The 21678-nt window shown below is 41.9% G+C and overlaps 1 protein-coding gene across 12 annotated transcripts in view; it reads left to right on the forward strand.

Moving 5' to 3' along the window:
• Window positions 1-21678, forward strand: part of ASPH (aspartate beta-hydroxylase) — a 164171-nt gene that overhangs the window by 52323 nt on the left and 90170 nt on the right. For 9 of the 12 annotated variants that reach the window (XR_006414046.1, XM_044423800.1, XM_044423791.1 and 6 more), the window contains 8 exons: window positions 2231-2320; window positions 6294-6368; window positions 6895-7074; window positions 9470-9520; window positions 10894-10950; window positions 12965-13009; window positions 13667-13714; window positions 21280-21318. Coding sequence is in view for 11 of the 12 variants with exons in the window: in XM_044423800.1 (XP_044279735.1) it covers window positions 2231-2320; window positions 6294-6368; window positions 6895-7074; window positions 9470-9520; window positions 10894-10950; window positions 12965-13009; window positions 13667-13714; window positions 21280-21318 (585 nt within the window). In the remaining variant the exon portion in view is untranslated. The remainder of the gene's footprint in view (window positions 1-2230; window positions 2321-6293; window positions 6369-6894; window positions 7075-9469; window positions 9521-10893; window positions 10951-12964; window positions 13010-13666; window positions 13715-21279; window positions 21319-21678) is intronic. The other 3 variants (XM_044423799.1, XM_044423801.1, XM_044423792.1) reach the window with 2 other exon arrangements.

The following is a 21678-nucleotide window of genomic DNA, read 5'->3' on the forward strand; positions in this document are numbered from 1 at the left end:
GTAGATTATGCTATTAACTGGGAAATCCTCATATGTTTTAATGGATATCCTACTGAAATATACCAAAGTCACTTCTCAAAAATCTAATTACTTTTGTGTGGTGGTAGACAAAAACAGGCCCAAGGAGTTCCATTAGACAGAATTGGGCTGTGTCCACTGCTGATGTGGAACCTTTGAACTCCACTCAGTTAGGGAATTTTGTGTAATCCTAATGGAATTTGTTGCCGAAGTAGTCAGTTGTTGCTGCTGCTGCTGCTAGTCGCGAAGTTGCGTCCGACCCATGGCGACCCCATGGACAACATTCCTCCAGGTTTTCCTGTCCTCCACCATCCCCTGGAATCCACTTAAGCTCACACCGACTGCTTCAGTGTCCATAGCAAAAGTCATGCATTGAGAATGGGTTTGACCACTGGGAATTATATGATAAAAGCACAATGTGATACATGTGTTTTATGGGAAGTATCTGGAACTCTGTGGTATGCACATTTTTTAAAAAACTGTTTCAATCCATTGTTTAAACTTTGAAGGGACAGACTAATGCAAATGATTAATGCCACTTCTATGGGGAACGCTGGTTTGGCTATATATATATTGGAGTAAAATCCATTAAGAACTAAGAGTGACTGTATGAGTGTGTTGTTCAGCCTAGTCTTCCCTTGTCAGTCATTAAAAATGAGAGAGAGGTTCAGTGTAGACTTCATCCTATTTTCTAGTTTATGGCATGATGTCAGAACATTAAAAAATAAGACACTCAGCCCTTCTGATGGTATACTGCCTCTTTCTGGCTCATGTATGGGTTGGCTGTGCTGATCTAACTGGGCATCAAAATAATGTCTCTCTGGAATGCAGAATCTAACTTTACAAGGAGAAGTCATGTTTCCTCATCTGGTAGATTGTTTGGAGTGGCAGGAGATACTTTCTCTAGAAAAACCTTGTCTCGCCTCTCCCCCACTTTGATCAGCTCTTATATTGGAGTGTAAAATTGGAACAACCCCTTTTCCAAACCCCTCTTAGAACTAGATTGTGAATATGAAACAAAGTATTTATTAACCTGCATCTCTACAAGGTTGCAGTCTGGTGAGGTAGGCAACTATTCCGACTTTGCCACCAGTGGTAATACTCTGTATAGTGGGTGTGGGACAGGCAAGAATGAGTAATTTAGGGGAGGAAAAATACATTGGTGATGAAGCAAGGGTAATATGGTGAGGGAGAGTCTGCTGGAGTCTTTGTTCCTTAAAACAATTTTAGTCCCTAATCCCTCCAGTGGCCCCTCTGTAATTACCATCAAAAGTGGTCTAATTCTCATACTACTCCTAAACTACTATTTGGAAACATTTAAACAAATAGAAGCATTCACTGGCATTATCTGGAGAGACTCCTTTAAATAGTGCTGCAGTTATCTCCCCCAGAGGTCATCTTTGGATGACATCCCTTAGGCCAAGGGTGGGCAATTAATTTTCCTATGGGGCCACATGAGAAACTTTGCCAGTTGTTAAGGGCTGGACCAATACACTTACAGCTCTGCTCAATATATATCTCTATGAAAACAGTAAATGAAACATTACAATGATACAATGAAAATGTGGAGCACAGAACAACACTATTTAATGAATATTCACAAAAACATTAACATTAACATTACATGAAAAGCAATAAATTCAATTCAATTTTGCTTATATAGCGCAAATTTACAACATATGTAATCTCCCAGCGCTTACCATAGTAAGGTATAGACCTTACAAATTATAACAGAACAGAGAAACAGAAAACTCAACAATCCAAGTTGCCTTTGGATTCCCTATAAATGCATCCAGCTTTGTTTGTTTGCATTACCTCAGTTCTTTTTTGTTGTTGTTGTTCAGTGAGAGAAATCTAGTCTGTTTTAGGCTTGAACGATGATATATATTTGCACTGACTTTTAATTTGCCAGTGACCTTATGCGGGCCAGTCAGGGTCAGCCATCGGGCCGGATGTGGCCCGTGGGCCGTACAATGCCCACGTCTGCCTTAGGCTGTCATGGGCTATTTAATATGGTTTGGAACTTCAGTGGAAGGTGGCACTAACAGAAGGGTTATTCACCAAATAGGTCTAATGTGTCTGTGAATGGTGTATGCTGTCCATTCTGGTGGCCTTCAGATCTGTGGCCTCTTTATTTTTAATGGTACTTCATCAAACCAAAAAAAATGTTTACGCCAAAAGCTAAAGTTAACTTTATAACTAAACAATGCAGGACTTAAAGAAAGATCTGTCCCAGAACAGCAAATGACAAGAGATGAAGAAGAGGTGATCCCACCTGCAGAGCAGCCAAATATGAGAGCAGGTAACTTCTTGCATAAATAAGATCACAGAAGTATCATACACTTTTGCAGGAGTATAAATCTTCAGAACATCTGACTTTCAGTTACAGTTAGAGCAATCCTATGTCCTCTAGGTAGCATCCAGAGGGCCATAGGATTATTTGGATTCCCAGCTCCAAGGTCAGGAACTGCTGAAACCTTGGATCTAAGTATCTGCAATCTTCCCACAATCCCAGCACCCTATTGCAAGAGTGCTTTTCCACCTGAAGCTTCAGCTAGGGGCCAGGATTGCTGTGTGAAGACATTGCCCAGCTAGAGACCCCCTGGAGGAGTCAGATGAAGGTAATCTTAAAGTTGTTTTGCATATGCAACAAATATATTTCATGACAGATCAGTGCCCACAATGAATCTAGTCTCTGGTTCATTAATTGTTCACCTGTACATTTGCATAGAAGCAATTTAAATGTGCTTCTCATAGAAGCAGATGAAGAATAAGATATAAGTTACAACTGATGAAAAATGAGGCTTGAATGTAGATGTAAGCACATGCAAATCTCTGTTCCCTCCTCATGGCAGCCTCTCCTGCACCCCCCCCACCCCGTATACAGAGGGCTGTGGGACCCTGTGGGTGGGGGAGGTGGAGTCCTTCAAAACTGGGTGGGTGCACCTTCTGTGAGCAGAGCCCTTCCATCCATTAAAGGCAGAAACTGTACCAAACCCCAAGCCCTTTTTGTATCTTTGACATTCTGTTTGGTGGCTGTTGGGATTGTCCCTGAATGGCATATTTGTGTAACAGAATGGATTTCATGTATAGTATTTCAGACTATTCAGATAAATTATTAAGTAGCCTGGAATACTATTAGGTAGTTTAAAACATGAAACAGAACTTTAAAATCACCCCATACAATTAAACATATTCAAATTCTATGTTTGTATGTTTCTAAATTGAGATTGAGATTTACATCAAGACATTTTTATCTCTTAATATGTCCAATTTTCCTTCTTTTCAGGGCATGGGTATAGTAAAATGAAATATGTATCTTGTGTAATGATATTTCTGAAACTTTAACAGGCTTTCTAATGGTTCATGCCTTTGTGGAATATGCCTGGGTCACTTCCATACATTCCCAACCCAATATACATAATGTTAAAGTTTATTATCATATCACAGCATTTTCCCCACAGATGGGTGCACATCAGCATACACAGCTGAATGTGCAAACAGTGGCACTTATGATAGCTTTCACTTGGTTGTTATTTAAAATCATATTATGTTGAGTTCCTTTTTTCAGATAATGACAACTTTGAATGTCTGTACCTTGCTAGAGTTAAAATAATTAGTAAGTCTTCATAGTGAGTTTATTTTGGTACTTTTGGTAGAGGGGAAGTAAAGCACAATAAATTAAAATGAAAACTATGAACTTCATAAATACTCTTAAAATATGAGCTGTCTGGCATTGGAACATCAAATTATACACATAGAAAGCAAAATTATGTGGTGAGAATTATGCAATAGGCTATATTTCATTTATGATAACATTCATACCCCACTTTTTCTCTCTTGCAAGGAAGCCAAGTTGGTTTACATGGCTCTCTTTCTCACCATTTATCCTCAACAACACTGTGAGGGAGTTTATGCTAAGAATCAGTTATTATCCCAGAGTCACACAGTGAACTTCATGGCTGGGTGGAAACTAATACACAGCTCAGCAGTCTGAAGAATTTTTACTATTACAACACCATAGTTGTATTTGAAAATGCTCTTCAATTTGCATGTTTTCACCTGAGCTTGGGATTGTTGCAGGAGTTGATAGTTGTAGGTTGTAGATTCAGTTTACCTTGTAAAATTCTGTTACTGCAGAAGGGCACAATTGTAAGTGGCAACCAATAGGATGACAAAGACCGAAGAGATGTTTTAAACCTGTGGGAAGCTCATTTAGTCAACCAGGGCTTTATATTACTTGAAGAACTCCACTGAACAGCTACATGTAAACAAAACCACAAAGTAAAGCCTTCACTGACTTCACTGCCCATAGTAGGCACTATTACGCATGTAAGTCCATTGCTACTGGCTTTCCAGCTTTCATCTGGCCTGCCTCACCACCCAAAACTTTGCAGAAAACTGCAGGGCAACTTTGACTCCACAGTGCCGTAGAGAATGCTCAAGAGATCACATCATTTGTTTTATTTACACTATTCATATACTGTAAATAAGTAAGCAAATTCTGTAGCAGTAAACAGTCCAAGCTAAAACAAATAGAACAGAACTACACATTAAAAACAAGATAGCCTGTTTTGCCTCACTATTCTGTAGTTCCAAGGTAGACCACTAAAAGCAGCGACACCTGTTTATTTATTTAGTAAGCTTCTATGCTGCCCCATTCGCCGAGGCCTCGAGGCGGCTCACAATAAATAAATAATCACAATATAGGAGGATACAAGGCAAACCTGTCATTTTGTAGTTGGCCATTCTTCTTAACCTGGCACTGTATAATTGGGCTAACAATTTAAGTTTGCCTCCACCTATCTCAGATTGTGCCCCTGAATCCCCCCAGCCCCAAATTTTGAAACGTTCTGGTTCTCAGCAACCACTGACTTATCTCTGGCTTTGGTATTTCAGCTACAATTTCCAACAATTTTCAACTTTTTCTCTTCCACTTTTGAATCAGAATCCATGTCAGCAACCTTTGAAGACTATATTATAGCTGAAGTGGGTCCAATCTCTGTAAGGAGCCAGGTATGAGGGATTGAAGCAGGATCAAAAAGATGACTGGCCTGCAATACTCCCTCCTTCTCTGATGATTAGTCCTCCCCACCTCAAACACATACATAGCTTATCTACTTTCGTCTGTAGTCACAATAACATTGGCAGCTCAATCAGCCTTTTCTGTGCCCAGTCACATTTTGATCCAACCTTTTACTCACTCAAGGAAACACATTCACCCAGTTCAACATACTTGTGCCTCATATGCTTCCAGTCAACCAGATCAGTACCCATGCATAACATAAATAATAGCTTAGATAAATACAACAGTTTTAATACATTATAATAAAAGATCTAACTAGAAGACATGCTTTCTTTAAAAAAAAGTGTGTAAATGAGTTGATAAACTGGCAAGGCACTATTGATTCCTAACAACACTTGTAGTGATGTTAAATACAGCGAGAAATGTGTCTTGTTATGAAAACAGACTCACTTTCTATATTCTTTTCTCATAAGAAAGGTCAAGGGCATGTTTTGACCTAATTACCAGAAGACCTGCGGTCCCCAGAGAGGTCCGCCTGGTGCTGTCATTACATGTTTTTCGGCGCCAGGTCAAGACCTTTTTATTTAATCACTATTTTAATATGTTTTAATGAGAACTGGTTTTTATTGTTTGTATTTTATTAATTCACAGCCAGAGTGGAATTGCCAATTTATCTATTTTATCTTGACCTATGTTGTAAGCCATCCAGAGATGCAAGTAATGGACGGCATACAAATTTTATTAATAAATAAATAAATAGTGGAATTTATGGTATGAGCAGGAGTTTTCAGAGTTTTTTTAAGTCAGTTTTATAGGATTGCCTTAGAAGTATAAGAATAAAAACGTCATGGTGGGTGAGAAATAGATATTTGTCATAGTTAGAGTGTTAGATTGGGTTCCTGGGAATCCCCACTCAGCCATGAAACTCACCGGATAACTGTAGGAGCAATCACAGGCTCAGTCTAACCTACTTTGCGGGGTTGATGTAAGGCTAAAAATAGAATGAAAGAAAACTATGTAAGCTACCTCAAGTTTTTTTCAAGAGGAAAAAAGGTGAGATATAAATGAAATATAATAACAACATAGCATGCACTTGTGGAACTGATTTTTAATGATACTTTTCCCAGTGCTATCAAGATATTTGTGATCCATCCTCTCAACAGGTCAAATCTTTTCAATTTTTCATGGAAGAATTTGTTTTCTGGTTTTAATTTCACTAACATTTGATGTATTCTCTAAACTAATGTAGAACATAAAATTGCTGAAGCAGAACCTGAAGATGAACTTGAGTCTATGCTACATGAGGTCCTCGAATCACAACTTGGTATGCATTTGTACTTTAGCCATGATTTTTTCAAAGTGCTAATATTTTCCACTTTTTGAGAATCAAACACTTACTTTGATAAAAAAAAAATGTTTTTGTAGCTAACCGTATCTCAGTGAGCACTGTACCACAGTTTTGTTGGTAACTTCTTGTTATTTTTAATAGAATTGTTGTAGTGGCTAATGAATATTCTACCTGTTTCTGGAAAAATGCCATTGTATAGAATTATCTGATCATTATACTAAATGCTTGTGTGGCACAATTCCATAAAACCTGTGCACCTTTAAAATCACTATCTATGAAGAAAGTGCATTGAAAGTGCATGTAAACATTGTAAAAATGTTTAATTTGGTTGGATTGTATTCATGTTATCTGGAGTATTAAGAATACTTCTCATATGCCGGTGCAGCAGTGGGGGTTCTGAATGAAGGAAATGGTAACTTAGAGTTGACTAAGGAATACAAGTGAGACTCTTTTACTGCATGTTTGAGTATACTGCTTTTGTAATATTTTTCAATGTTTTAAGATCAACCCAGTGAAACAGATGAAGAACATGTACACAGAGAAGCAAATTTTCAGCAGGAGGAGGAGGAGGAAGAGACTAATGAAATACCTGAAATTCCCACAGTAGAGGATTCCTATAATGGAGAAATGGAAGATCAAATAATGCCTGAAGTATTAGAAAGCGCTGGATCTGTAGAGGAAGGTATAAGAAGCACTATGCATATTTCTGATACGTATTTCTCGATGTGCAGCAACGAAGCACATTGCTGAACCACATTAAGGAAGGGGTGATATTGTATATTTGGTGTAGTTTTGTTTTCTTCTGTCAGATATTTGTCATATTTTGTCATTGGTAGAGCACATGCATGCAAGGTTCCAGGTTCAGGTAGGGCAAGGAAAACTCTTGTCAGAAGCCCTGGACAGCAGCAGCACCTGAAGGCAGCGGGTGGAGGATCTTACACAGATAATGGTAGTTACTCTTAAGCTAACTCTGTTCAGTACCGCATAGAAGAAGGCAATGGTAACCCAGTTCTAAATATCTCCTATGAAGACCCTATGATGAAACAATACAAAATGAAAGAAGAGAGATTGCCAGAAGACCCCCCCCCCATGTCAAAATGCACTCAACTAGCTACTGGGGGGGGGGGGAGTAAAGGACAACTATGGCTATCATAGATCAAAGTTAAAAGGAAGTCTAATGGTTGACATGCACAGAGACAAAAGGAAAGTCTGATGCTGCAGGATACATGCATCTGGAATGGAATGGTGAGAAGCATGAATCAAGGCAAACTGGATACCCTAAAGCAAGAAATGGAAAAGTTAAAGTACTTGGTGTGAATGAACAAAAGTGAACAGGATGTTTCAGTCAGATAATCATGAAGTGGTTCACTCTGGAAATTACAAACACTGAAGAAACAAAATGGCTCTGCTGCTGAGGCAAGATGTATCAATCAAAATTTGTGTGAAATCTATCAACATAACTATCATTCAGGACTACAGTCCAACAATAAATGCTAAAGCAGAAGAAATTGTAAGTTTTTATGCAAGTGTCCAACAGGAAATTGATAACTGTAGCCTATTATTCTATATGGACAGTGAAAAAGGATGACAGAAAGAACAATGATGTGTTCAAAACATTGTGGGTGGTGGTGAAGTTTATGAATGTTGTTGGTAGTTGTGAAGTCACACCCCACCTATCGTAAACCCATGGACAACATTCCTTCAGGCGAAGTTTATGCATACTTTGGACCAGTATACAAACAAGTGCGTCCTAGGTAAACCAAGCCAGAAATTTCCAAGGAAAGTGATGCAACTGAAGCTGTCATACTTCAGACACATCATGAGCAGGCGAAGGATGCAATAGTTCTAGGGAAAGTTGAAGGGAGAAGAGGACATCCAACAATGAGATGGATAGATTTCATAAGGAAAGCCACTGGCTTTCATTTGCAAGAGCTGAGCAAGGATAGGACATTTTGAAGAGCATTCATTCTCACCAGATTTGGAAATGATCTGATGACATGTAACAACAAATTATATAGACCTGTTCGATCCCATTTAGGTATGGCATAGAGTGTGTGAATATTATTTATTAATTAAAAGCATTTCTATCCCATCCTTCAACTGGGTCTCAGGACAGTAATGCAACAATAAAGCATAGCATCAAACAACACATAGCCCATTTTTAATACAGTCATCAGATATTAATATATTGGGGAAATAGCTAGGATGACTGCCTTCAAGCTAATTTCTTGGTGACATGTTTAAATATGTGGCTTTAGCCAACAGTGTAATACTTGTTTAAGAAAACAGCAGTTTTTACTGTTGCTCCTTTAAGATGATCTTTTACAGCCTGACAACTTCAGTGTATGCCCTTTGCTTATCTGGATGGGAGATAGTGCTTTCTGAACTCACCTACATCTCTGTACAGGTGAGAGGGTGCAGTTGAGCATATTGAACAGTATCCACCTCACTGCTCACTGTACAAACCTCCAAGTATAGATTCCTCTGTCATATCCTCAATTATCTATCCAGACCTTTGCTGGACAAGATTTTTATATTGTTTGCAGGCAATGATACATACATTATGAGCCAAGCTACAAAATTTGCCCTCGCTACTAGAATAATAAGGGCTAGGGAGCACCCCACAGTTTTATACTAATTTTATAGAAAAGGATTATTTTAAAGCATCAACTTTATTATGGATATGATCATATTCCTAAACTGATACTTAGATCTAATTTTAACTAGTTCATTGTTAGAGGCATGCCTAGAACATTTCTGATTCTTAAAGCGGGTGGGCTTCTTCTGGAAGATTGTTGTTGTCAAATAGGGCAGGAGCAATGTGATGTGCATACTAAGAGACAGCTTCAGCTGTGGGATGGTATAGAAATGTCATAAATAAAGGGCCAGAGGGCTGGCTACATCTGCAGCTCTTGTACCATGTACACCCTTCTGCTTTAAATCCTAGTTCCATTTATTTTAGCAAAGTTAATCCTTTATAAAGTGGTATGTTAGTTTGGTGGTCACCTGCAACTTGACAATATTTTATGTTCACTTTATGTATATTTGAGCAAAACCTTCATTTTCCATCTTTTCAGAACGGGCAAGTGACTATCAAGCAAGAGAGTTTGAAGTAGATGCTGCTGCTGGTATGTCTATTTTTCATAATACCTTTGAAAAGTACTATGTATCAAGTGATGAACATACATTTGTGAATTGACCCTAAATATCTCCAGTTTGTATATAGCACACTTGATAAACTTCATATTGTGAAAAGGTCAATATGAAGGAATATGTGAAGTGTTCCATTTCAGCTAATGGACCACAGTGTAATCTAAGATGGACCATACCAAAAAAGTTCCATTGCTATTTCTCATTTTTATTTTATTGAAGGGAAACCTCTACTTAGTGAAAAGGGGTTAACTCATAGATGAGAAATATTGATCAGGGTAGATGTGACATACAGAAGAAGTCCACTCTAGGTGTAGGGATAGCATACATACACCCTGTAATGCAAGTAGTAATGTACTAGGAAGGCTAACATAACTGTTAAAATGGCTGTGACAAATAATCTTTCATGGAATATAAATTCTTGTTGGGAACCAAAAGGTAACATCAGCACTCCTATTGAAGAAAACAATTCTTTGTCAAACTGTATGCCAGTGCCATGACTGGAATGCCACTCTGCAGTATGGGTAAAGTGGAAACATGAAAGGAGACAGGAAGGCCAACAACTAAAGTGGCATGCCTATAGAAAGAACAAAAGAGGGATTGAAGGAAAGGCAGAAAATACATTAAAATTTAGGCATGGGTCCTGTTCTGGAAATTGAGAGTTAAAGAAAGGATGCCAGTGTAAAACAGCTAAATATCACTGATGTGAACAAATATATATGGTACTTCAAAATACTTAAGCTTGTGGAAAGTCAGATGGTGGTAACATTGCAGAAAGAGGAAGGTCCATGAAAATTGGGCAGAGACAACTTCTCTAAGAGGGAGCTCCGCTTCTGGAAATTTGTTCGGTTCAATTTCCAGAATTACCCTTTCACACTCACCTTCTTCTGTTTTGGGGGAGAAGTGGCTATCATGGCTAGGATGGACTGCTGTGGGGAGAAGCAGGTGGCAAAGTTGCACACACAACTTTGGGCTGAACTTGAGATGCATTCGTTATAGTTAATCCAGTCTGAAGTCCTATTTAAAGTTACCCAGAAGTAGGGCCCATTGAACATAATTGCATTTTTGAATTAACTTCAAATTAACTGGTTGGCCTGTTAAATGACTAAATAGGACACCTGGATTAAAGATTTTGAGGTATTATCTACTACCATTGCTTTAATTTGGCAATATCAGTTCTGTTGTTGAAGAAATATTTTGCTCCAAATTTTCATGGCTACCATTGATCAAAGCTCGGCTTTTCTAACTTTAGTTCTTCGGGGGATTTTTTACCATCTACTAACTGCTCCTCCTCCTCTTACAATTGTATTGATAGATGCTTCTTCTGTAATGTTAACTCTTTAATTTTCAGTTACAGATGAACATCATGAACAAGTGGAAGAAGGCACATATGAACCAGAAGGCACAGGTTTGTTTGAACATTACACATTCATGTGCAATAATTTGTGTTAATAATGAATGCATGCCTGTTTCTTCATGTCTAAACAAGCTGGTGTGCAATAGCACTGTAAATATAGATCATAGTTCTGCAAATTTTTAAGCTCTTGGGCACATTTTACATTTTGAAAAAAATACCCTGGGCAGCATTACAAATTAGCTCTGTGGTGAGGGTTGGGGTGATCATAAACGGTTGGGAGTGTGTCCTAATGTTCTGTGTTTGCACATGAATGTGCACAGGGAGTACATTCACACATTATACCAACCTATTCCAGGAATAAGCCACAGTGGATTAGTTAGATTCAATAGATGATCAAGCTCACTGTAAGCTGTTCAGTTTCTCTTCCCCTTCTCCCTTGGTCATTCTACACTGCAAGTGATCTAAATTGTTTCCTTATCCCTTCTAAAATTGCAAGCCATCTTTGGTTCACTGAGGCTATTTTGCACATTTTTGCCCTGCAAGCATGGCTTTTGCATTTCGTATATTGATAGACACTGTCAGCCTATGTCCGAGTAGCACCTTGGAGGGACTTTAATGGCTTGTGGATTAAAGTTTTTGTGGAAATGTTAAAAATGTGTGCATTATGCACAAATAGATTTTTTATGACTGTACTCATTCAGGTCAGAAATATGAAGCCTCTCCTGGGCCAATGCACCATTGCCAAAATACAGCTGTTATGAACCCTGAATATTGTCTAAAAATGCTCTAAATAGGTTTTTTTTACTTTGCTTTTTCTTAAAAGCTTCCAAAGGGCAAGCAATCTTTCTTTACAAAAATTGAGTGGTTTGATTTATACCCCTTTGAGAATAAAGTTCTTAACTTTGTCTCTTCTCCCACCTACTGCAGTTCACAGACTGGTGCACATTTTGTACTTTTCATCAAGATTCTTGGTGCTCAGGAATATGCAAAAAAGCACCCCTTGCCTTTTCCTAAGAAAAAGAAGTTTTAACATCTAGGAACATAACCCATAGCTCAGTGTTGTCCTGTATATGGGATGACAGACTTAACTGAGAAGCCTTCACAGAACTGAATGAATAACATTGAGTGGAATGTGGTAACAAGAGCTATGTTGGGCTGCAAAGCTGGAATTATTTCAGCATAGGCTTGTAATAGCCAGCCTAATTATTGCAATATGAAACAAGGGAAGAAAGTTGGTTAGTCTTCCAAAGGATCCAGGAGGCTCATTTTACTATGCTCACCTATGCTGATGTTAGGTTTTAACTACCTACAACCATTTGTTTTGCCTTAGCTGCATTTTAAAAGGAGCACCACGCTTAAATGAGAATGGTGGAATTAGCACTCAACTGAAATATGTACAGTAGTGTCTAGTACCTAAAATATGTTGTTCTTTTTGTATATATTTGGAAAACTGAAATCTGCCAGGTGAAAGACGGGTGTCTGTCAGCATACAGTGTATTTTGCGACCAGTATTGTTTTTTAACTTACCAAACTTTTCATATACCCAATATTGTATTAGGAAAAGGATGAATCCCCACCCTCCTTGATGCATCAGCCTCATCCTTCTGGTCCACTGATACCCATGTATTAAACCTACTACTTTCATAAACCCACTACTTCCCCTCTCCATTGGAATCTAATTGTTATGGGATAATTAAAGAAATCCTCTTCCCATCTCTTCACTAAGCTTGCAACAGCAGGGGGTTGGACCTGATGGCCTTCATGGCCCCTTCCAAATCTACTGTTCTATGATTCTATGAAGCCCATGGTAGCCTCCTAATCAGGGGTCAGGGATTACAGAGGGAATCCAGGACTTCACAGGCTGATGGGAAATCTCTACTGGCCAGGTTAGGACTATGACCATATGTCCAAATATGATATCCAAAAATAGATATCAGAAGAATGAAGGTGTAGAAAAGCTGGCATATTTCTGATTCCCATCTTCCAGTACAAATAACCAACCACAAGACTTTGGGTCTATTGTAATTTGAATGAAAAGTGCAAAAAATTTGTCTGTCTTTCACAGATGATATGGAGCGAACTCTCGAAGATGCCCTGGAACATAACACAGGTATTGCACAGACGTTTTCAGTTTTATGTATTTCATATATATGAATATGCTTATTTTACTTGTTTTTTTAAGGTGAATTCCATGTAATTCAAAATTTGAGTTATGCTATCTGATAGAATAATCCACGGACACTTCACAATTATGTTGTGGCTTGTTTTAAAAGAATCAAAAGTCATAATTTACTTACATTGTTGAAATGACATATTCCCCCACGACCTGGTCTTGACTACCTTACTACCGGTCTTTTCTGGGGAGGGGAAGTAAAAGGCTATGTGTAGACTTTGTCTTTTCCTTGAAAGTGTATATGCATGTGCAAGAATGTTTCACAGTCTTTTCACACAAAATCCACTCCTATTTTCCTAAGATGTCATAAATTTAAGGATATAATCCAGGGCAAGTGAGGAGTCATGGTGCTACTATTGTTCAACAACTGGGAATTAAAAATCCTTTCCAATCTATTTCAAACACATAGAGAAACATCAGTAGATTCAGATAAACCTTCTGCCCACCCCTGTGTTCAGTCTGTAAAACAAAAGTATCTTTAGCTTGCACCAGCCACAGTTATATCCCTTCTTTTGGACTTCTTGTAAGTAGCTGCCTGGAAGACTACACAACAGCAATTTTTTTTGCATACCTTAACTTTCTACCTACTTGCAGAACCTCTTCCAGAAGGTACAGACCAGCAAGACTATGTGGATGAACGAGGTATGTAGTCTTGTGGCTTTATGACAGCACTATATTAAGACAGGGATTTTAGGTAGGGCATTATTGATTATTTTTAACATCAAATATTTAAGATTATGCTTTAAAATGCCTGCCAAGTTGGTCTCAGGCTTTTTTCTATGATAATTTCCCATGGTCCTGAACTGTTTTGTATGAACACTGCATTCAAGGTGTGAGGTGTTCATACAGGACTTTCTCAGATGATTGGTACCTTCCTTTTTGATATCAATTTGACTAGACACTACTCTGCTGAAACATTCAGGATACCCCAGTGTTTGAAGCTCTAGGCCAGTAATGGCAAACTTTTTAGAAACCAAGTGCCCAAACTGCAACCCAAACCCCACTTATTTATCGCAAAGTGCCAACACTACAATCAAACCTGAAAACTGAGGTTTTAGTTTAGAAAAAACAACTCACAGCCAGTCCAAGCAGGTATATATATCATTTTCAGTAAAGTGACTGGCCATGTGAAAGCTGAGACGTGTCGCAGCTAATGAGTCATGGATCGTGACATCATTGCCTGGCGCCACTACTCTTTTTTGAGCATGCACATGGCCCCTATGTGTGCTGTTATCTGATGCTTGGCTGCTGGGCCGATGCTGGGATGACTTGGCTCACATGCTGACAGAAAAGGTTCTTCGTCGTGGCCTCTGTGCATCACACATGTGGGTACTGCGCCTACGCAGTGCCTGTGGCTGGAAGATTGATAGCTAACGGTTTTGGCAGGAAAAATTCCACTCCCCTCCCCACTAGCAGTATATATGGAGTGGAGTGTCTGCCATTTTCCAGTCTTTGCGACTGCAGTTCGTTGTGCCTCGTGCCGCTTCGCTCTCGCTTAGATCGTTACTTACCTCCTCTCGCTTGTTGAATTTTCTCCTTTTCTCTTACCAAGTTAGTATTCCCTTGTTTGTATTACTCGTTAGTATTTCACTTAGTTTCTTCGTTTTTTCTCTTTCTCTCTTTTTTCTAAAAAAAACAAAAACAAAAATATTACCTACTCCCCTATACCATCTTCTTCTTTTCTACTTCTGCGATGGCGCAATGGGCGGCATTCCGCAAGTGCGGCTCTAAAATGCCTGCTGCGGACCTGCATGACCTGTGCCTCCTTTGCCTGGGGGAAGGGCACAGGACAGATAAATGCGGCCACTGTTTGGCCTTCTCCAAACAGGTGAGGAAGAATCGGGAGAACTGCCTCCGCAAACTCCTGTGGGAGCAGGCTCTCCTCCAATCGGACCGGCTGGTAGCTAAGCCTCCCACAACTTTGACTCCACTCGAAGGCCGTCCGACTTCAGCCGATCCACCGCAACGCCCAGCCTCTTCCTCCATTGTTCCGCCCTCGCGCCCTTCCGACGAAGGTGCTCCTAGCATGGGCAATCAGCCTATTTCCCTACCAAGGAAACAAAAGGAAAAGAGGAAGCACAGTGACCCGGAAAAGTTGCCTGTGCGCAAGAAGGCCAGAAAGGATAAAACCGGAAAGCTGATTAAAAAACCAAGGAACCCCAAGCATTCTAAGCATCGGCACTCAGGTTTGGCAGCCTCTTTGATCCCAATTCCGGTCGCGGTAACACCCCCCTCGGTCCCAGCCATCCAGGTGGCTACAAGGGTCACTCCGCCAGGCTCCCCGCGCTGGACAGGATCCGAACTCCGACAGGATCCACAGTGCAGCTCGGTTTTGGATGGCGAAATAAGAGATTCGCCACCGAGGGCTCGGTCTCCAGCACCTATGCCGCCTGTTCCGCTGGATACCGACACAGGCATGTCTCCTTCAAGAAGCCGCAGGAGTCGTTCTTCGGATGCTAGATCCAATGATTGGTACCAGTCCCGGTACTCCTCCGTTCCGAGACGGGAAGAATACCAATCTGTCGGCTACTACCCGGTACCCAGAGGCCGATCTTCTCCGCCAGCTCCTCGGGATTGTTTTCACTCCACACCGAGAGATTCCCTGAGGGCACCATCTAGAGAGAGCGGCAGATTGGAGTCGCCAGGAGATTCCTCCTCCAGTGTCCCACCTCCCTATTGGATGGACTCGGATGAGTCCGAGGTCGACTAGACTTCACCAGATGTCGCGGTTACTTCGCAAGGCCCAGGATCGCCTGAAGAGCCGCACATCTCTTTCGCCGAACTGATGTCCAAGCTGGTAAAGCCACTTGAGATTGAAGCCCATCAACAACTGGGACCCAGTACTGACCACTTTTACGATGTGGTCGGGCGAGCAATCCACCTCCATCGCCCTGCCATTTATAGCAACCCTACGACAGGCGATGACCCAACCGTGGGATCTCCTGGCTCAACCACAATCAACTTTATGAAGATATGAAGCCATGTACTGGGTTCGGGAGGGCGACATTCCGTTCCTCCTCCGCCACCCCAAGCCGAACTTGGTCGTTGTGGAGTCTTCTCAGGGCCGGAAGGCATGGGGGCACACTGCGCCTCATGATAAGGAGGGAAGAAAAGTCGGCTCCCTCACACACCGGGTCTATGCGGCCTCTGGGCTTGGCTTACAAATCTCAAATTACAAGGCGACTTTGGCGCGCTATCAATACTTTCTCATGCAGTGCCTAGACAACATCATTGCCACCTTCCCAGACAATCAAGGCAAGTTGGCGAGGGTTTTTGTAAAAGAGGCTATGCAAGTGGTGGTGCAGCAGCTCTCTACAGCCAGGCTCCATGTGGATACGGACTTGAGGTCTCTCGTTGGTGCCATTTCTCTCCACAGGCACACCTGGTTGTATAATTGCAACTTTCCAGAAGAAATGGAGAATTGAGGAGATGCCCTTTGACAGGACCAGTCTCTTCGATGCGAAGACCGACAGCAAATTAAAGAAAATCCACGAATCGAGGATGACGGCCCGTCATATGGAACTACAGTCCCAGCCTCGATGTAAGTGGTCATGGACCCGTCCACAATACCGCCAACAATACCAGCCTCGACAGCAACCACATCAATGCCAACAATGTCGTAGGCAGAAACTGTCCCAGAGCTTTCCAGCAAAGCCATCGTCGCTTTGACGGGGATAAACGCCAGCGCTGATGGGGCGAGCGAACCCTTCCCCTCCTCCCAAACTCACCCTTCCCCCTCTCATTCGGGGACCAGCTGAAAAGTCGGCTTCCCGGTTGGGAGTCCATTACAACTGATCGTTGGGTGTTATCCATTATTCAGCATGGATATCGAATAGAATTCGACATCATTCCTCCATCGAGTCCCATCTGGTTTACTCCCAGCTCACCAGTGTTGCTCGATGAGGTTCGCCATCTCCTTTCCAAGGGAGCCATTCATTGCTTATCTCTAACAGAAGGACTCCACGGATTCTATTCCAGATATTTTACGGTCCCAAAATGGGATGGGGGTCTCCGACCAATATTGGACCTAAGAGATATTAACAAATTCATAACTCCAGAGAAATTTTGGATTGCCACTCTTCAAAATATCTTACCGCTGCTGAGGAGGGAGGATTGGTTTGCCTCACTGGACTTGAGGGACGCCTATTTTCATATTTCAATCCATCCGTGTCATAGGCGTTTCCTTCGTTTTGCTGTTGCTTCTGAAATCTACGAATTCACTGTGCTCCCGTTTGGACTGGCCACTGCCCCAGGGTTTTTACAAAGTGTATGGCCCCTGTCTGCGCGCACCTACGACTTCACGGGGTCCAGATATATCCCTACCTTGATGACTGGTTGTTGGTTTCTCAAACCAGAGAAGCACTGTATTCTGCTATAAACCTTACATGCTCCCTGCTACGGGATCTTGGACTTCGTATTAACGCATGAAATCCTCTCTTGTTCCTGCACAGGTGATCCATTTCATCGGAGCTCGTCTGGATTCTACGGTAACAAAGGCATTTCTCCCTGGGACAGACAACACACCCTCGCTCAACACATCCATCGAATTCGAAGAGACAAAATTGTTCCTGCACGCTCTGTCCAAAGGCTGCTAGGGCATATGGCCTCATCCGTTGTAGTCGTCCCATATGCCAGGCTTTGGCTTCGGCCCCTCCAACTTTTCTTCAACAAGGTTTTTCGGCCGCAAAGGGATTTGCCCACAAGGCTGATTTGACTTCCATCCTCAGTTCTTCAGTCTCTCATATGGTGGACAGTGCCAGACAACCTGAATATTGGGGTCCCCTTCCAACCGCGACACCTGATGGCAACTCTTGGTACCGACGCATCTCTGCTCGGCTGGGGAGCACTATGCTCAGGCCTACGCACTCAGGGTGTCTGGAATCGACAAGAGTCCAGGAATCATATCAACTTCCTGGAACTTCTAGCAGTTTACAAGGCTCTTCAGTCCTTCAAGGACGTTCTTCGCCATCGATTCATTTAGATAACTTCGGACAACATCGCTACAGTCTTTTATCTGAACAAGCAAGGAGGAACGAAGTCGCCAACATTAGCACGGCTAGCGATACAAATCTGGGAGCGGTGCATCCAGAGAGACATCTCCCCAATCGCGGTGCACCTCACCGGTATGGACAATGTGGAAGCTGATTTCCTAAGCAGACACATGTCCACATCCCCCGAATAGGAACTGGATCGCCGGACATGCGACCACCTTTTCCAGTGCTGGGGTCTTCCAGACATAGATCTATTTGCTACCCGGAGGAACCGGGTTTGCGAGGTTTTTTGTTTGAGAGTGGGAATCGGACAGGGGTCATCTGGAGATGCCTTTATGATCCCATGGAACAACGTTCACTTTTACACTTTTCCCCTGATCCCCCTCATTATGAGAGTGATTTCGAAGATAATCCATGATGCGGCCACAGGAATATTGATAACCCCATGGTGGCCATGCCAAGCATGGTTTTCAACACTCCTTCACATCTCTCGAGAAGAATACCTTCAGCTTCTATCCATTCCATCTCTGATTACCAAGAGAGAAGGCACAATTCGCCACCCATATCTGACATCACTGAGGTTGATGGCCTGGCGAATTTGATAGTGGTCCGTTTTGACACGGTATCGACGTGTCTATGAATCCTGTCCCCGAATCCGACGTACTACGCCATGATTCGCACCCGCCTGCCTTCCCCATGTCTTTGGTTCCGATGGCCATTTCCTTGGCTCCGACAGTTCTTCACCCGGACATCCAACACATTCTCGATTCTGTGCTGAGGCCGTCCACCCGGAAGTCATATGCGGCTAAGTGGCGTAGATTCTCTATCTTTGCTGAATCATGATAGTTTCTCCTGCAGTCAGCATCCATAGATCATATTCTCCAGTTCCTATTCGAACTCCACTAGGCTGGACGTAAGCCATCCTCCATAAAAGTGTCCACGGCTGCTATTTCCTATTACCGGGGTGCTATCCAGGGCTCCTCCATTTTCTCTCAACCACTAATAAAGAGATTCCTTAAGGGGCTACATAGCCTTCATCCGGCAGTCAGATCGCTTATGCCCACTTGGAGTCTTTCAGTGGTGTTACAAGCGCTAACAAGACCTCCTTTCGAACCTTTGGCAACAATTGATCTCTGTTGGAAAATTGCATTTCTTGTAGCAGTTACATCAGCACGGAGAGCTAGTGTGCTCTGTGCCCTTAGGGTGGACACTCTGTATCTGAACTTCCATAAGGAGAAGGTAGTTCTACGAATGGATCAAGCCTTTCTTCCCAAAGTGGCTACCTCCTTCCACATGGACCAGAAAATTGTTCTACCTGCCTTCTTTCCATCTCCGTCGAATCCGATTAAGAGGGCATTACACACCCTTGATGTACGGCGCTGCCTTGCCTTGTATAAATCAAGAACTGAGTCTATTTGGCACTCCAACAAACTCTTTGTGAAATATTCTGAATACAATCAGGGTTCTCCAGTCACCCTTCAGAGACTTTCTAAGTGGATAGTACAAACTATTATTCTTTCTTATCAGTTAGCTAAGTTGGACTTACCTATGATCCCAAAGGGTCATTCTACTAGAGCTGTGGCTGCTTCTTCCGCCTTCGCATCTGGAGTTCCGATTGACGCTGTCTGCATAGCTGCTACATGGGCCACCCCATGCACATTCGCACAGCATTATCGACTGGATGTCTGTGCCAGGCAGGACTGTTCCTTCGGCAGAGCCATTCTTTCATCTATTCTTCGTTGATGACACCGCCCTCCTCCATTCAGGGTAAGCTTGTTAATCTACCCACATGTGTGATGCACAGAGGCCACGACGAAGAAAAGCAGGTTGCTTACCTGTAACTGTTCTTCTGGTGGCCATCTGTGCAGTCACACAACCCACCCGCCGGCCCTGCTCGGTGTCATTGGGTGGTGTTTTTTTTTTTTTTTTTGGTACCATGTTATTCTTGTCCTTGGTACCTATACAGTATTTTCCAAACTTGTTGGTGGTACCAACATCATTCTTTTTCATTAGTTCCATTTTTTCTCTAGAGAGCGAACGTCCGGTCTATCAAAGACTGGAAAATGGCGGACACTCGCTCCATATATACTGCTAGGGGGGAGGGGAGCAGAGTTTTTCCCACCAAAACCGTTAGCTATCAATCTTCCGGCCACAGGCACTGCGCAGGCGCAGTACCCACATGTGTGACTGCACAGATGGCCACTCGAAGAACGTCGGTTACAGGTAAGCAACCTGCTTTTTTCTGCATGCCTGCTGTACCATGCGTGCCAAAGGTTCACCACTACTGCTCAAACCCTACCCTGGTGCACACCCCTAACCCTAATATAGCGGTAAAGTTCCATTGAAAATTGGGCAATTTTGAAAAAGCCTTCCTTGAGGAGCTTTTCCTGCACAGCTCATCATTTCTGCGCATACTAAACACATTCCCACCATCAAAATTCTATCAGGACACTTCATTTTTCCAACCCCTAACTCAGTGATGGTGAACCTTTTAGAGACCCGAGTGCCCAGACTTCAGCCCAGAACCCACTTATTTATTGCAAAGTGCCGACGCTGCAATAAAACCTGAAAACTGAGGTTTTAGTTTAGAAAAAACACCTCACAGCCAGTCCAAGCAAATATATATATACTTAACCTTGGCAGTGGACTGACCAGCCATGCAAAACCTCTGACAAGTCACGGCTACTGAGTCCCGGCTTGTGACATCATTGCCTGGCACCGCTACTCCTTTTCAAGCATCCGCGTGGCCCCTATGCGCACTGTTACCCAGTGCTCAGCTGCTGGGGCAATGCTGGGGCAACTTGGCTCGCGTGCCAACAGAGAGGGCTCTGTGTGCCCGCTGTGGCATGCATGCCATAGGTTCGCCACCACTGCTCTAGGCCATTGTTTCTGGAATTCTCCATGTTTCTCCAGTGTCCTACCAAAGACCAGGAAGATGTGTGCCTTATTTCCATTCCTTCTTGACATGGTATCCAATCTACCACCTTGCAATAATTTAATAATAACAACAACAGCAACAACAACATGCCAGCCTTAACTACTTGTAACAAACTATTTTGTACAGCAGTTATTAAAAATACATGCTGAATTATCATTTTTCTTCCTAGTAGTTATGGTACTTGAACTTGCATAGATCATGATTTGGTTGCTTTTTTCTTTTTCAACTCAACCATTCTGTCACTCATTTTTAATGTTTAATTATGTAATCTTTTTTAGAATTAGAAAATGAAGAATTTATTGAGGCCCAGGATACAGGTAAATTGATAAATTAAAATTATTCACCTTATGCTAATTGTTTACCTACCTCTTCCTTTGCCTTCTTAGTACTCACAGCAAGCCATAAGTAAATCAGGCCCCCCATTTATTGATGAGGCAAGAGAATGCATTTAATGTATTCTGCAGTCTCCAAACTAAGTAGTATTACTGTGCATCTAGAACCTGAAAGAACTGCAGGTGCAAGAAAGACTGGTCACATTCCGCCAACATACTCTGATCAATAATAGATATTAATTTCTCTAATGCAACTCATCCAACTAATGTTCTTTAAGATCTAGCTACACATTACATACCAGTATGTGTAACAGAACCATAAGAAGCATCCATGAGGTTTTTTGT

This window comes from Varanus komodoensis, unplaced genomic scaffold (genome assembly GCF_004798865.1).
Source record: "Varanus komodoensis strain SLA01 unplaced genomic scaffold, ASM479886v1 scaffold14_1, whole genome shotgun sequence".
Classification (NCBI taxonomy): Eukaryota; Metazoa; Chordata; class Lepidosauria; order Squamata; family Varanidae; genus Varanus; species Varanus komodoensis.